Source organism: Lepidochelys kempii, chromosome 1, assembly GCF_965140285.1.
Source record: "Lepidochelys kempii isolate rLepKem1 chromosome 1, rLepKem1.hap1, whole genome shotgun sequence".
NCBI lineage: Eukaryota > Metazoa > Chordata > Testudines > Cheloniidae > Lepidochelys > Lepidochelys kempii.
In genome coordinates, this window is record NC_136380.1 from 315,179,502 (window position 1) to 315,196,115 (window position 16,614).

The 16,614-nt window shown below is 43.8% G+C and overlaps 1 protein-coding gene across 1 annotated transcript in view; it reads left to right on the forward strand.

Annotated features, from left to right (window-relative positions):
- Positions 1-16,614, forward strand: part of TTLL8 (tubulin tyrosine ligase like 8) — a 58,465-nt gene that overhangs the window by 34,789 nt on the left and 7,062 nt on the right. Inside the window, exons 7-11 of the mRNA XM_073341863.1 lie at positions 931-1,053; positions 4,099-4,279; positions 11,271-11,419; positions 12,149-12,395; positions 13,388-13,823. Coding sequence (XP_073197964.1) covers positions 931-1,053; positions 4,099-4,279; positions 11,271-11,419; positions 12,149-12,395; positions 13,388-13,823 — 1,136 coding nt within the window. The remainder of the gene's footprint in view (positions 1-930; positions 1,054-4,098; positions 4,280-11,270; positions 11,420-12,148; positions 12,396-13,387; positions 13,824-16,614) is intronic.

A 16,614-nucleotide genomic window follows, 5' to 3' on the forward strand; every position in this document is an offset into this window, starting at 1 on the left:
TCCCTCTGCGGCAGTTGCCCAGCAGGCTATCAATTGCCAGGCAGTTCAGCTGTCCCTCCCGCCACTGCTGTGTGCTGCTCCTGCCCTTTGCCTTGGAGATGCTCCCGGGAGCCTCCTGCTTGCTGTGCAGGGAGGGGGGAAAGAAGGGTGCTAATGTCAGGGTGTCCCCCTCCCCCCACTCCTTTACCCCATCTCCACAGAGCAGAGGGAGGACACGACAGGGCTCAGGACTGAGGGAGCTTGCTGGCAGCAGCTGCTGTCTCAACATGCTGATCTACTTAAAAAGGCAGTGTACTTAGAGTGGGGTCAGTGTACTTAAAGGGGCAATGTGTGTCTCTTTCTCTCTCTCTTACACACACAGCGTGTGTCTCTGTCTCTCTCTGCCATGCTGTCTCCCCTCCCTACATTCATGCTGCCTTGTAGAGCGTGAGGCTACATTAACAACAATGTGTTAACCCTTGAGGGCTCAGCCCATTGCTAGTTCATCATTTAGCAGTAAGTCATTCCCTGGGAAATATCCCACCCTCTGACTTCAGAACCAAGCTTCAGAATCATCATTGCTGTGTACAGTATTAAATTGTTTGTTTAAAACTTATACTCTGTGTGTGTGTATGCATATATAAAGTATAGTATTTTATCTGGCAAAAAAAATTTCCCTGGAACCTAACCCTGCCTATTTACATTAATTCTTATGCGGAAATTGGATTCGCTTAACATCATTTCACTTAAAATAGCATTTTTCAGGAACATAACTACAACGTTAAGCAAGGAGTTACTGTACTAGGCTTTCTAGTTTTTATAAAAGACTGATGTGTGGAGTGGAAAATAGTATTTTTGCTTATGAAAACCACATTCCTTTAACAGGTTTATCCCTTTGTGGGCATTCTGTTTCGTGGAACAGAATCTAAAATAATATGTTATTTGTTTTAGAGGACTTCAGGAATACAGCAGCATGTAGCATACTCAAATGGGTCATCAGTCTTAATGCCTGTGATAAAAAAACACAGAAGTCTAAAGGAAAAGATAATAAAGAAGATGTAGGCCAAAAGAAAGGTATTTCTTAAATATCAGTGTTAATATTACAAAATTATTGGTGTGGAAAAAGGGCTCAGGAATCTCTTGTTCATCTTTAATTAATCTGTATATTTTTAGAGGATAAATATTAGCATTTTACTTCAATAACTACAGTGGTCACCATTTAAAAAGTCAATATTTATCAACAGTTATCCCAATGGTATCTGAGAGACCATATTTATTTCTGATACCTGTAGATCTGCGATGGATAGGATCTGTTAAACGACAGTTTTAAAAGGCCTTGTTCTCTACTGGAATCAAGCCATACATTAAAACTTTATGCATCTGAGAGTGCAGGAAAATTTTATTTTTGTCTAATGCTTCTGTGTGTCCCTCAAAAGTAGCTTATAAATTCCCCTTCAATTTTTACAAATATCTAAATCTCCTCCAAAGCTTATGCACTGAAAATAGGTTGTAATTAAGCAAAGTTATTAACAAGGTTTTGTGCGGATAGTTCTGGGGCTCGATCCTGCTCCATCTGATGTCAGTGGGAGGTTTTTGTCATTGACTTGAGTGAGTTAGCTCAGGTGTGGTGGCTGGGCTTTCAGGGTTGAATAGACATGCAACTATGGAGTTATGCATCTAACCAGATATGCATGGTTAATAGATCTGCCCATGGAACTTTCATAAAGGCAGCAGAGCCTGCTGCAAGGTGGCTGTGTGCTTTGGGGGAAGTTAAACATTTGGGAGCATTTTGGGAAAGGCCAGGAATTAAATGCCATACAAAGATTTCCACAATGGTGAGGCTGGAGCTGAAAAGTCAGGCCATCCCAGGTATGAGTGGGTAGACACTGGCCTGGGTTGCTCCTTAGTGCTGGTCAGTGCCCCAGAGGCTAAGTTCGGGGAACTGCAAAAAATACATACTGAAGGAAGAAAGAATGTTAATCTATGGGAAAGCAAATAAAGGTGTGGAAAGCTAAAGTGCTGTTTATCTAATAAAAGTGTAAGGAGGAAGTACAGACAGAAGAAAAATATGAGAAAACCAGACACAGTCCCAACCCTGTCACATTAAATACACACAGACGGCGTGGGACCTAGTCATGGAGCTAAACATCCATGTCATCCTGTTCATATTGCAAGGCTTCTGCCTTACACTGGAAATGGAAAAGAGGATTGACAGCTGTAAATGCTGTGCCTTCCACCGGTGGCGTTGAAAATATGAATACACAGTAAGTTGCACATCTGATACACTCCACTAATAGTCATGGACCCAGGGAGGGGGAATCAGCAGTAGCAGATGGGAGAGATACATTTGTAAGTTGCTAGCAATATAACAGTGCAATAGGGTACATCCTCATGCACATGTAGCTCATAAGAGTGATATCAAGTTGCCCTATCTCATGGGTAGCCTTCTTGCATGATTACTCCTGGGGGAATTCTGTGCCACTGCGCGTGCGCAGAATTCATGACCCCCACAGATTTCTTTGCTTCCCTGCAGAAAAATGACTTTCTGACAGGGAAGTAAAGGGAAGCTTCAAGAGAAGTCATGCACCATTCCATAACTGCGCTCGTACATCGTTTCAGGTACCCGGAGCAGCTGACTGAGAGGTTGGGCTGGGGATACCTCAGCAGTGGCTCGTACCCTGAGCGAGGATCAGCTGCTAGTCCTGGCTGGACTGGAGGCAGGAGAGGACGGGACTTCCTCTTCTCCTGCAGGGAGTGGCTGAGGCTGTGTCAGATCCACCCCCAGAAACCTCCCCCAGCTGCAGGAAGCTCAGCATCCTCCCCTGCTTCTTGCCCCCATCGCTCCTCAGCTGTGGAGGGAGGGGTCACTGTACGGGAGCTGCTCCCCCATCCGCCCAACCCCCATGCATCTGGACCTCCCATACTCAGACACCCCTGCCAAGTCTCATCCTGTACACCCAGAACCCCCCTCGCCCTCCATACCCAAACCCTACCCAATTGAACCTCAACCCCTGAATCTGGAGCCCCCTGCACACAGATCCCCTGCCTCTGGATCCTCATCCCTGAACTCAGCCCAACCTCCTGCTGAGCTCCCTGCACTCAAACCCCCACCCTGACGAACCCCACCCCTTGCACCACCCTGAGCCCCTACATTCAGACCCCCACGCCACTGACCCCCAATTAGCTGCACCCAGACTCCCACCCCACCAAGCCTCCTTACCCCAGTGCCCAGACCCCACCACTGAACCCCAACCACTTTCACCTAGCAGCCCCTGCAGAGTCCCATTGCCTCTGCACCTGGACCCCCCTTCCCCAGTGAGCCTCTGTGCCTCCAGATCCCCCCACACCTAGACTGAACTGCCTGCACCCAGATTGTCCCACACAGAATCCTCTCATCCCACACCTGGATCCCCCCACAGTAAGCCCCTCCACACTTGGATCCTGCCTGGTTGAGCCTGCCTGTCCCACACCAGGTGTGCCTCGCGCAGAGGGGCAGGGCCTCAGGGTGTTTATGGGGCAGGCCCAGGCCTTGTGCTATGTCAGGATCGGGTGCAGCCTGACCACTGAGTCTGTGTCCCCAGGGTGGGGAGGCTGCAGGGTGATCTCCCACCTTTGTGCAGCCAGTGGCCTGTGCTCCCCACTGCCATGTTAGAGCCTCTGCATTTATTTATTGACAAATAAAACTTGCAGAATTTTGCAGAATTTTAAAATACTGTGCACAAAATTTTTAATTTTTTGGTGCAGAATGCCCTCAGGAGTAACCATGATGGACTAGACTAGAGCACCAGTGTCTCTTTTTGGCAGGGGTCCTGTCACCCTCACACTGGGCTTTTAGTCCTGCTTTAAGTGGCAGTCCCAATGTAACTTCAACTAGGGAGTCATTTGCAAACACATTCTGAATGTATTCATTTTTCCTTTCTCATTTTATTTCTGTCGTACAAAACAATAAAAACTCTCAAACTGAAAAAAGAAATCTATTGCAGCCAGAAGAAAGCCATCGAATGTGAGAGGTTCCCCATACTTTGGGGAAGACTTGCTTCTCTAATTGTACATATGTTCCAGAAATGTACTTACCTCACTGACATGTCCTAAATCACGTGCTTTTTTTAACTCCTGTAGATTCTGATGAAAAGGAAATCAAGCAACTTCCTGGAAAACTAATAGACATGGCTTGCCAGGTGTGTGAAACCTACCTTGGGCAGATGGAACACGAGGACATTGACACAGCAATGGACGCGTCTGCAATTCTTAGTGAGGAGGAATGGAAAGACTTAATTGAACAGTACTACTGTCTCATTCAGTAAGATTTCACAACTCCAATTAACTGTTTTGAATTAAAGTCCTGATTAAGGGTTAGGTTATAATTCCCTTACTCACAATGAATAGTACTTTACCCCACAAATAGCCCTATTGTAAAGGGTGTAAGATAATCTTCATTGTGAGTAAATGTATCACATTTTGGCCCTAAATGTAAATTCAGATTAGAAATAAACCCGTAATTCCAATAAGAAATACTGTAATCGTAGAATCATAGAAGATGAGGAGAGGAGGTCATCCAGGATGGAGGAGATCTCAGGAGATCATCCAGTCCAACCCCCAATATGTTGTCAAGTATCAGAGGGGTAGCCGTGTTAGTCTGTATCCACAAAAACAATGGGGAGTCTGGTGGCATCTTAAAAACTAACAGTTTTGTTTGGGCATAAGCTTTTGTGGGTAAAAAACCCACTTCTTCAGATGCAAGGAGTGAAAAGTACAGATACAGGCATAAATATACTGGCACATGAAGAGAAGGGAGTTACCTTACAAGCGGAGAACCAGTGCTGACAAGGCCAATTCAGTCAGGGTGGATGTGGTCCCCTTCCAAGAACTGATGAGGAGGAGTCAATACCAAATTGGAAAATTGCTTTTGTAATGAGCCAGCCACTCATCTCATTGGCAAAGAGTGCCAATTACTGGGAGTGGGCCACATCCACCCTGACTGAATTGGCCTTCTTATCACTGGTTCTCCACTTGAAAGTAACTCTTCATGTGCTAGTATATCTATGCCTGTATTTGTAATTTTCACTCCATTCATCTGAAGAAGTGGGTTTTTACCCATGAAAGCTTATGCCCAAATAAATCTGTTAGTCTTTAAGGTGCCACTGGACTCCTCGTTGTTTTCGTAATATGTTGCACATCTATAGCTCTAGAAGCCTACTTTTGCCAGCTCCGACTCAAGGAATATATTCAACACACCACTGAACAGCGCACTGATCCTACCAACATTACAAGAAGAATAATTCTGCGTGGACTCCTCCTGATGGTCGAAATGACAGACTGGACTTCTACATAGAGTGCTTCCGCAGACGTGCACAGGCTGAAATTGTATACAAACAGCATCACTTGCCCCATAACCTCAGCCGTACAGAACTTAATGCCATCCACAGCCTCAAAAATAACTCTGACATTATAATTAAAGGGCCTGACGAAGGAGGTGCTGTAGTCATCATAAAATCTGTTAGTCTTTAAGATGCCACCGGACTCCTTGTTGTTTTTGTGGATACAGACTAACACGGCTACCCCTCTGATATATAGCTCTATTCATCAAAGGAACTCAAAGCACGATACAAATATATAGGGTCAGATCCTCAGCTGGTGTAAATCAGTGTATACTGATTTTAATGAAGTTACTAAACTTACCACATGGAAGGTCTACCATAGCACACGGCTTAGCAGTGCACAGCTGTACTACAAAACAGTTCAAGATGGAAGGACAGGACACTGTTTACATTTGAAACTACAGAGAGTACTTATGTAGGCAATATGGAATTATCTGAGGTACACTCTGGCCAGGACAGTTGGGTTTTAACATGCGTATTCTTACAAAAAGTGAATAAGAAAAAGAGTACTTTTGGCACCTTAGAGACTAACCAATTTATTTGAGCATAAGCTTTCGTGAGCTACAGCTCACTTCATCGGATGCATTCAGTGGAAAATACAGTGAGGAGATTTATATACACACAGAACATGAAAAATAGGTGTTTATCATGCACACTATCCTTGCAACAAAGCCCGTTGCCAACTGTGTCCACATATCTATTCAGGGGACACCATCATAGGGCCTAATCACATCAGCCACACTATCAGAGGCTCGTTCACCTACACATCTACCAAAGTGATATATGCCATCATGTACATTGGTACTCTGCCATGTACATTGGTCAAACTGGACAGTCTCTACATAAAAGACTAAATGGACACAAATCAGATGTCAAGAATTATAGCATTCATAAACCAGTCGGAGAACACTTCAATCTCTCTGGTCACTCGATTTCTGACCTAAAAGTGGCAATTCTTCCACAAAAAGACTTCAGAAACAGACTCCAACGAGAGACTGCTGAATTGGAATTAATTTGCAAATTGGATACAATTAACTTAGGCTTGAATAGAGTCTGGGAGTGGTTGAGTCATTACACTAAGTAAAACTATTTCCCCTTGTTTATTCTCCCCCCCGCCCTTCCTCAGACGTTCTTGTTAATTGCTGGAAATGGCCCACCTTGATTATCACTACAAAGGGTTTTCTCCCCCCCACCCCCATTCTCCTGCTGGTAATAGCTTATCTTAAGTGATCACTCTCCTTACAGTGTGCATGATAAACACCCATTTTTTCACGTTCTTTGTGTATTTAAATCTCCTCACTGTATTTTCCACTGAATGCATCCGATGAAGTGAGCTGTAGCTCATGAAAGCTTATGCTCAAATAAATTGGTTAGTCACTAAGGTGCCACAAGTACTCCTTTTCTTTTTGCGAATACAGACTAACACGGCTGCTACTCTGAAACCTGTCAAAAAGTGCAATGGGATTATTCTATTCAAGTTCTTATGGGGCCACTTATACCATAGTGTCTGAGTGCCTTCCAGTAAACTATATGATTATACATCTTTCATGTGATGTTTGTTCTCTCATCTACTCTCAGAGGGAAAAGTGTGCACAGCAGAGTACCTTGTTTTGATTGTGTGTGTCCTTTTTAAAAAAATAAATAAATATGCCTGTTGCTATGTGTTCATATTAGAGAAGGCAAGGTCAATGAATTGTGCCTTTGATATAGAGCAGAAAGTGGAAAGGTTTATGATGGTCCTTAGTGCCTGGGGGAGTTCATACCACATTCTTGGACAGTCCCAAGGGAAAGTTCTGTCTCCCACACAGACAAGTTTTACTGTTGAGAATTCCGTTGTTCCAGAGGAGCATAGTTGTGGATCACAGTCTTCATCCTGGAGTTTTAAATGGTCTTTTAGATATCCTGGGCATAGAATAAAGTCCAGGATCTTGAACCAGATTCATTATTCTATGGGAAGCCAGTATCGGGATTGGAGGACAGGTTTGATATGTTCCCAGTAGCCTGTGTTGCTGAGGAGAAATGCTGTAGCATTCTGTACTAGTTGAAGTTTCCTAAATACTGATGGCTTTGTGCCCAGATACATTGCACTGCTGTAATCCAGCCAAGAGATGATGCAGGCTGAATAACTGAGGCTAGGTCTTTGTCTGCCAGGATGGGACAGTGTTTCCTAGCCAAGCAAAAGATGGTAGAAAGTGTTACTAGTTGATAATGCTATGTGAGAGCTCCGTGTCAGCAAGGAATCCAAGAGTATACGCTGAATTGACCAATTGTGGGTGTGTATCTTCAACCAATGTGGACTGCACTGTGGCTGTAAGATCTTCAAAGATAACAGAATATAGGGAATCATTAAGAAAGGGATAGATAATAAGACAGAAAATATCATCTTGCCTCTATATAAATCCATGCTGTGCCCACATCTTGAATACCGCATGCAGATGTAGTCGCCCCATCTCAAAAAAGATATATTGGAATTGGAAAAGGTTCAGAAAAGGGCAACAAAATGATTAGGGGCACGGAACAGCTTCCATATGAGGAAAGGTTAATAAGACTGGGACTTTTCATCTTAGAAAAGAGACAACTAAGGGGGGGATATGATAGAGGTCTATAAAATCATGACTGGTATGGAGAAAGTAAATAAGGCAGTGTTATTTACTCCTCCTCATAACACAAGAACTAGGGATCACTAAATGAGATTAATAGGCACCCGGTTTAAAACAAACAAAAGGAAATATTTCTTCACACAATGCACAGTCAACCTGTGGAACTCTTTGCCAGAGGACGTTGTGGAGACCAAGACTATAAAAGGGTTAAAAAAAGACAGATACATTCATGGAAGATAGGTCCATCAATGGCTATTAGCCAGGATGGGCAGGGATGAAGTCCCTAGCCTCTGTTTGCCAAAACCTGGGAATGGGTCACGGGATGGATCACTTGATGATTATCTGTTCTGTTTGTTCTCTCTGGGGCACCTGGCATTGGCCGCTATCAGAAGACAGGATACTGGGCTAGATGGAACTTTGGTCTGACTCAGTATGGCTGTTCTTATGCTCGTTTTATGTTCTAAAATGCTTTCCTCTGCCCACCAGCATCACCTTTGTCTGTCTTACGTTCAGCTTCATCCAAGAGCTGAACTCAACCAAGCTCTGGTGGTAGCATTGCGGTTGTATGTGGTGACTGATCGGAAGACCTGTGTGTCATCTACATATTGCCGTCACATGAGTCCGTGTCATCTGACCGGTTCATCTAGTGGTTGCATATAGATTTTGAAAAAGATCAGAGAGCAAATTGATCCTTGTGGAACCCCACAAGTCAGGGGTCTAGTTGAGGAGGTGCAGTTTCCCATCACTCACTACTTGTTGGGATCATCCTTTCAGAAAGGAATTAAACCATTTTAGCATATTACCCTGGATCCCTGCCACCTGTCTCAGTGTCAGCAGTGTTGAATGCTGCACAGAGGCCCAGAAGAATGAGAATAGATGTCTGTCCTCTATCCTTTGACAGATCATCCACGAAAGTGGGTTCAGTTCCGTGTCCTGGCCTGAATCCAGATTCATCCAGGGCTAAAATGTTACCCTCAATCGGAGGAGCTCATTTTTGGCCTTTTGGTAGCTTCTCTATGAACTGCTCAGGAATAGGAGGATTGACGATGGGTGGTAGTTGGCTAAGACTAAACTATGCAAGGTGGGTTTCTTCAGTGTAGGTTGGACTATTCCATATTTGAAGGAGGAAGGAAAGATTCCTTCTCTGAATGAGGCATTGGTTCATTCAGTTGGAGTGGTACCAGTTGTTCATGACACTCTTTCACAAGCCATGAAGGGCATGGGTCAGATTCACAAGTCTTGAGTCAAGACTCCTTTACGGTGTCCATAACTTCCTACTGAGTGAGTGTCCTGAACACTGGGAATGCAAGTGAGCTCTTGGTTGGTGGAAGTAGAGCAGATCCATCCTGTTTGAGAAGACTTCTCAAATGGGTATGATATTCAGTTAAGTAGGATGGTAGTTCTTAAGAATGCTTGGTACTTGGCTCTGATAAAGGTTGCAGGCATTCAGGATTGATGTGGCAGTTTATCACCCTGGATAGCTCCTTGGGGTGGGATTTGGCAGCCTCAGTGGAGGTTGATAGGAAGGTTCTCCTGGTCTGTAATACAGCTCAGCATAGGCTTTGAGGAATTCATTATATGTCACCCTGTCTGAATCAGCCTTTGTTTTCTTCCACTGTCACTCAGTTTTCCACTCTTGTCTTCATCCAGCACAGGGTATCCGAAAACCAAGGAGAACTGTGTGTTGATGGGGAGAAAGGGACTGTTTTGGGGGCAGCGTGTTCATGGCTGCAGACAGTATAGAATGGTAATGATTCACCAGGTCCTTGACTCCTTGTTCTGTGGGTTGGGTCTTTTAGCAGACTTTGAAATTCATTGGAATCTGTAAGTCATCATGGTCGGATCAGGATAATTGGTCTTTCTTGTTGCCTGAACAATAGAGGGTCTCTGACCACTGCCATAATGATGTGATCGTTAGTGTTCAGGAGACTGACATCTTGGTTTTAAATCTCACCTATTAGATGATACTTCCAGCAACACAGTGCTTCCTAAACCATATTGGGTGCATTGTTTTAGAACTGGTTTGGAGGGGTATCTGTACAACGTCTTCTTCCAACAGTATCAAGGTGTCTGAAGGCCTACCATCTAAGTACTGATTGAGCCTGACACTGCTGAGGTAGATGAGGTATGACAGGTTCACAGCACAGAGTGGCACAAAGCCGGTTGCCAGACATAAAGATTATTTACCTTCTTTTCCTCCTCTCCCCTAGAATGTGAAGGCTAATATTCTCAAATGGCTGAAACCACAACTTATCTATATTTGTAAGATTTGATGTTTTTAAATGTTTGTATACAGCAGCTATGATCTTACCCTAGCCATCACCTTGATAACTAAGCAATTAACAAATATAGATTCTGATCCTGCAAGATGCTGAGACCTCTCGAGAAGCATCCACCCTCCCTCAACTCGCATTTTATTTAAGCATGAGTTGAGTGGAGTGAGCACCATTCGGTACGCACTTAGCACCTTGCAGGATCAGGAGAGCATACAGGATCAGAAGTGTTTACAGGGAGAAGGAGCTCAGATAACTCAATACACATGCACACAGGCCAAGGATTACCTAGATTACATTCTCAAGTACTCTTTTTGTTCTGTCTTTGTACCTAGCACAGAGGGTTCTTGGTTTATGATTGGTGTCCCAAAGCACTATCACAATATAGATAATAAATAACAGTATTACTATTTATTCATTAACCATCCAAAAGTATGCTGGGTACCATACACACACAACAAACACACAGTCCCTACCTTGAAGAGTTCATATTCTGTGATTTTGACGAGAGACAGTTTGTGAAGACATATATTCCTTTATGTTTTATGCTGTCTATGCAATTAAGAGGTCTAGAAAAGAAAGGTGAGACTAGCCTTGACTTTCCTAGTGTTCAGAAACTGGGTGCCAATTCTTCTCATGCTGCCCTGCCTGCCCAGGGCTGTCTAGATGTTGGATCTAACCCCTCTATTTGTTGTTTAAAGAAAAAAATCCCCCTTCTTTCAGCCTGCAATTAACCTCACTCCTGTGCTTTTCATAATTCACGTTACCCCATTATTGCAAGTTTTTATAAGCAGATTATTTCCTTAATAACAGAACTTTCCTGACACAATACCCAAAATAAATGAGCTCAGTAACCTGTGAGACTTATTTCTGTAAATCCATAATCTAATAATTTCTATCACTGTAGCAAGAAACACTTCATACTGTACTTTAGGGGGAAAAAAGCAATATTGACAGCTATATAAACTAAGTTCATAAAATGCTTCTTCTAAAATAGTTATGCATAAAGTATTACCTTTTAAAATTTTGTTTTTTTATAGTGAAGGTGCTGTCATTTGTAGTGCACATAATTACATTACACAGTGTCAAAAGATTCTAAGCAAAATCATGTCTACAAGCCCACAGCGAGACATAGATGGTAACCACAATATCTGGATTATTAAACCAGGAGCAAAATCTCGTGGCAGAGGTAAGAGCTTCCTTTGTTTTTTTAATTTAAAGTGTTTATTATTACCCAAAGTTGTAGGGTATCATCTGGAGAGGCAACTTGTAAATGTACTGTGTACATCAGCTGTTTGTCCCACCAGGCCATTCATAACTGCATAAACATTTCCAATCAGAACCTTTCCCATTTTCTATGCAAGAGTCATTTTTACACAGTTTTCAACATCTTACCTCTGTTACTTTGTGTATCTTGGGGAAGGAATAGCAGAAGGAAAACTTGTTAAATCCAGCAAAGAACTTTAAATATGTGCTGAAGTACATGCATGTGAGTAGTCTTATTGTTTTCAATGAAAGTCCTTTCAGTTAATGTCAGTGGAACTAATCACATGCTTAAAGTTGAGAACATGCTTAAATGCTTTGCTGGATTGGGCCCATAATCGCTAGGTTGCAGGTAAGCCTTTCAGGGGTCGGGTAAAATATATGTCTTTGTCTGAATGTCTGAATAATGAAGGTTTAAAAAACATAATTAATGTGAGCAACCTGGGAGGGGGTTATTTGTTTGATTTTGTTTAATTCTACCATAACAAGTGTCTTTCTGGTGATCTATCAATATTCTACTATTGTTCCTGCATGCATAAGTAGGATAAATGGAAATTCTCATTCGTGTATAATCTCTCATTTTTGTACACTGTCACCTGCATACATTATTATTAGACACTAACATGCGTATTATTTTAATTTTTTTCTCTTCCAGAAATAGTGTGCAAAAATAGACTGGATGATATTCTGAAGTTAGTAGAAGCAACAGATCAATTTCCAGTAAAGGACCACAAGTGGGTGGTACAGAAGTACATTGAGACACCATTGCTAATTTATGATACTAAATTTGATATTAGACAGTGGTTTCTTGTCACTGACTGGAACCCTCTGACTATATGGTTCTATAAAGAAAGCTATCTGAGATTTTCTACACAACGTTTCTCCTTAGACAATCTAGACAGGTAACCAAGGAAGTATAAACAAAAATGTAGCTATACAGAACAGTGAATGAACAGGCTGAAAAATTCTACAGTATGTCAGGTCCCTGAATTTTGATCGTGGAATTATGGTAGTGTTAAAATTTCATGAACCAGTCTATGCTAATGCTTTGACTTTCTGATGATTTCTGAAGTTGCATTTAGTTAGAGTGTGAACAGGGGTCGTGGTGGTGTGCTTTAATTAGACTCTTAGTGTCAGTCAGCAGTTGTCATAACTTAAAATAGTGATTCTAACTGTGCCCTCATCCATATGAATATTATAGAAAATGTAATTTTAGAGCATTTTAGAACATTAGGGGATGTTTGTTCTTTTATGTATGCTGTAGTCTGTTTATCAAATATTCAAGAAAAGCACTAGGCGAACTGTGGGAGTTTTTTGGGAAAATTCTGGACAACTTATTAAAATTGAACAATGTTAAAACAATTTTAACAATGTTAAATATCTCCATGGGAACATATTTTTAGCAAGGGCCATACCAAAGATTGGGAGTGGCAGGATATCTGGTAAATTAACCCATTGTAGATGCTCTATCAGCATCAGCACTTACATGGTACCCATCACAATGCCTCATGACCATTAACAAATGTATCTTCACAACACTCCTTTGAGATAGGGAAGCATTATTATCCCCATTTTATAGACAGGGAACTGGGGCATGGAGAACTTAAGTGACTTGCCCCAGGGCACAAAATGCGAGTGTGACAGAGCTGAGACCTGAACCCAGTTTTCCTGAGCCCAGGCCAGTGTTTTAACCATAAGACCATACTTTGTCTTACATTAGAGGGGAATTAATGAAGGAAACTGAAAATAGGTTTAAGAATCAAAACCCTGAGATTTTAATATGAAGATAATTTGTTCTAATGTAATATGTTTCTTGCATTTTTTCAGTTGAGTAGCATTGTACAATTATGTGTAGCTTGCTGCCTGCTATAGTTGTGGTGTCCTCTCTCCACAGCTCCATTCATCTTTGCAATAATTCTATCCAGAAACAATACAAAAATGCTGCAGACCGGAATCCTCTATTGCCATGGCACAATATGTGGACAAGCACCAAATTTCAGGAGTACTTACAAAAGAGAGGTCGAGGCAATATGTGGCGAAATGTTATCTATCCATCCATGAAAAAAGCCATTACCTACACCATGAGGATGGCTCAAGAGAGCGTTGAAGCCCGGAAGAGCAGTTTTGAGCTGTATGGGGCAGACTTTATTCTTGGAGAGGACTTTAAACCATGGTTGATTGAAATCAATACTAGCCCAACAATGTTCCCTTCTACACCGGTCACAGCAGAGCTATGTGCCCAGGTACAAGAAGACACGATTAAGGTAGTTACTGAGAAGAAACGTGACAAAAACTGGGACACTGGAAAATTCGAACTTCTCTGGAGGCAGGTATGAATAATTCTGCATCATTCACTAATCAGATGGAATTTAGTTTGGCGATTGTTTTAAAATCTAATTAACATTCTTTGAGTGGGTACAGCTGTGTATTCAACTTCAGTGTGTGGAGAATTAGCTGGAGAATTTTCCCCAGCAGGACCTGTAAAAAAGTAGCACTTGCACTTTGTGGCCATAGCCCCTCCCTTGGCTATATGAGGCAGCACCGCCCTGAACCTCCTCCTCAGTTCCTTCTTACTACCCGTGGCGGGAGTCGGAGCTCTGTGTGGTCTTAAATTCACATTCCGTCACTAGTTCAGTGTTTTTTCTAGCTGTATATGCTTTGTAATACCCTTAATGCTACTTATATTTAGTGAAGTATTCCCCTGTGATGCCCTCACCATTGTTTAAACATTGTCCGTTGTGTTGGGGAACAATCCCTAACAGCAATTCCCACGCGTGGTGCCAGCTATGCTTGGGTGAGGCAAGGAATGGTATTCAGTGAGTAGATGTTCATTAAATTGACTCAAGTTGCAAACGACCGTTGCCTAAAATAGCCCCTGCTTGAACAGGCCATGTGGCCTGTTTCAGCACCGAGACCCTCATTGGATCAGGGGTTGCCCTCAGGTTCCAAGAGTCCTTCTGCCTTGAACTCTGGAGCAGGAATCTCTCCAAAGAGACTGAGGAGCTGTTCCCCACGTAGCGTGCTGAGGAAAAGGTTGTATAAGACCAATTGAGACTGCTCCAGGTCTCATGGGGACTCTCCCGTCTCTCCAGGAAGAGCGTGGAATGGCATGGGGTTAGTGCTGGTGCGCAGGATGACGTGGGTGCCTCTAACCATTTCCCAGTACCGATCATGGGGGCTATAGACCCTGTACCATCGACTCCATTTCTTGCCCCAGGGCGTTCGTTGAGTCCGGTACCGATGAGGGTGACACCAGCACCAACTGTTCTGACATCGGCAGCATACCAGGTGGTATGCTTTCCATCTTTCCATCGTGACCTCTCCTTTGGCCCGGGACTTGGTCAGGGGTGTGTCATTAATAGCCCCGTTGATTGGAGGGACTGCTGAACCCTTGGGTCTGTTGGCACTGCATCCCTTCCTCACTCTTTGGAAGCAGAGCCAATACTGGGCTTGGTACCTGGGATCTCAGCACCAGGAAACTCCATTGCAGTTGGCACCGTGGATGTTACTGTGGCTACTTTCACTGCCCCTCGCTTTGGCACTGTCAGCTGGTTTGTACTGCTGCTGACTTTGGGGTCAACACCACTTCTGGCATCAGCGTACTCGCTGCTGGTGGTACCTCTTCCATCATTCATGCTGGTCCCGGCCTTATTTTGGGCAATGGAGGAGTCAAACCAATCACTTGCTCCCTCAGGACTGGCTCCACTTTTATCCCTGGAAACCCAAGGCTCCTCGGCATTGAGGTCGGGATCTTCCTCCTCTCGCTTTCCCTCACCCAACCCACATCGGGGACCATTCATGGAGCATTATGGGCACCAAATTGGCACTCTTCTTGCGGTTGGTATGGGGCGCCTACTGGCCATACCCTTATCAGTAGCTTCCAGGGAATCCATGGCATGCTCCTCAGTCGCAGAGGGTGCACTCCTCAGCTTGCTCTATGGCAAGGTTGCCAGGCAGATCAGTGGCAGGATCTGTGGACCCACAGCAGGTTCAGTCACCAGTGAGCCTTCCCTGTGTAGAGCCCATTGAGCTGTCCTTTCCAGCTTTGCGAGTCCGGGAACGGGAGCCAGCCTTGATGCAGTTAACCACCTCTTCTTCGTCCACAGATGATTCATCAGTGCCTGGTTCTTCCTCTCCTCCAATACCAGAGGATTTCAAGGCCTGTCAGGACATTTTGTGGTGCATGGTCACTTCCCTGGCATTCATGCAGGGTTCCTGCAGGAGAACTCCCATAAGTTAGTGGATATCCTGCAGCCATCTGCTCCTGGGAGAGTAGCCCTCCCTACTAATGATGCATTCCTAGAGCCTACAAAAGTCCTCCCGAGCACACTGGCTTCAGTACTGCCTACTGCAAAGTGCTCGGTGAAATGCTGTTTCATCCCAGTGCAGGGATTTGAGGGTTTTTACTCCCATGTGGCCTCAAACTCCCTAGTCGTAGCTGAAGTGAATGACAGAGCCCAACAGGGCAGATTTAAGTCCACTCTTAAGGATAAGGACTCCAAAAGAATGGATTTAAGGGGCAGGAGGATCTCCACCCTGCAAATACAGATCACGAATGAGCAGACATTGTCCAGGTATGACTTTGTAAATTGGACAGATATGTCTAAGTTAGTGGGCCAGCTGCCTGATACCTCCAGAGAGCAATTTTGGGAGTTTGTCAGTGAAGGCTATTTAGTGGCCAAGATGTCGTTTGCATTCTGTATTGAACATCGTGGATACTTTGGCCAGAGTTTTGTCCTTTGTGGTGACCATGAGAAGGGCGTCCTGGCTGCAGAATTTGGGCATTGCTCCTGATGTGCAGCAGGCTATAGAGGATTTGCCCTTCGGTGCTGGGTGTTGGTTTTCAGACAAGATGGACAAGACCCTGCACACCTTCAAGGATTATAGGGCCCACCCTGTGTTCCTTTGGGATGTATACACCATCAGTGCAGACAGCAACAATACTGTCCACAATGCACCTTTTGGCAGCCTTCTGTCTCTCAAAACAGTTGGATTATCCCAGAAAGGGGCATAGATCCCAGAGGTGCAGGCAGTTGGGTCTGGGTTTCAGCCAGTCAACACGCCCTCCCCTGGCACCCCCCAAATGCCCATTTTGACTCCTTGGACCAGAGCAGTGGTCCA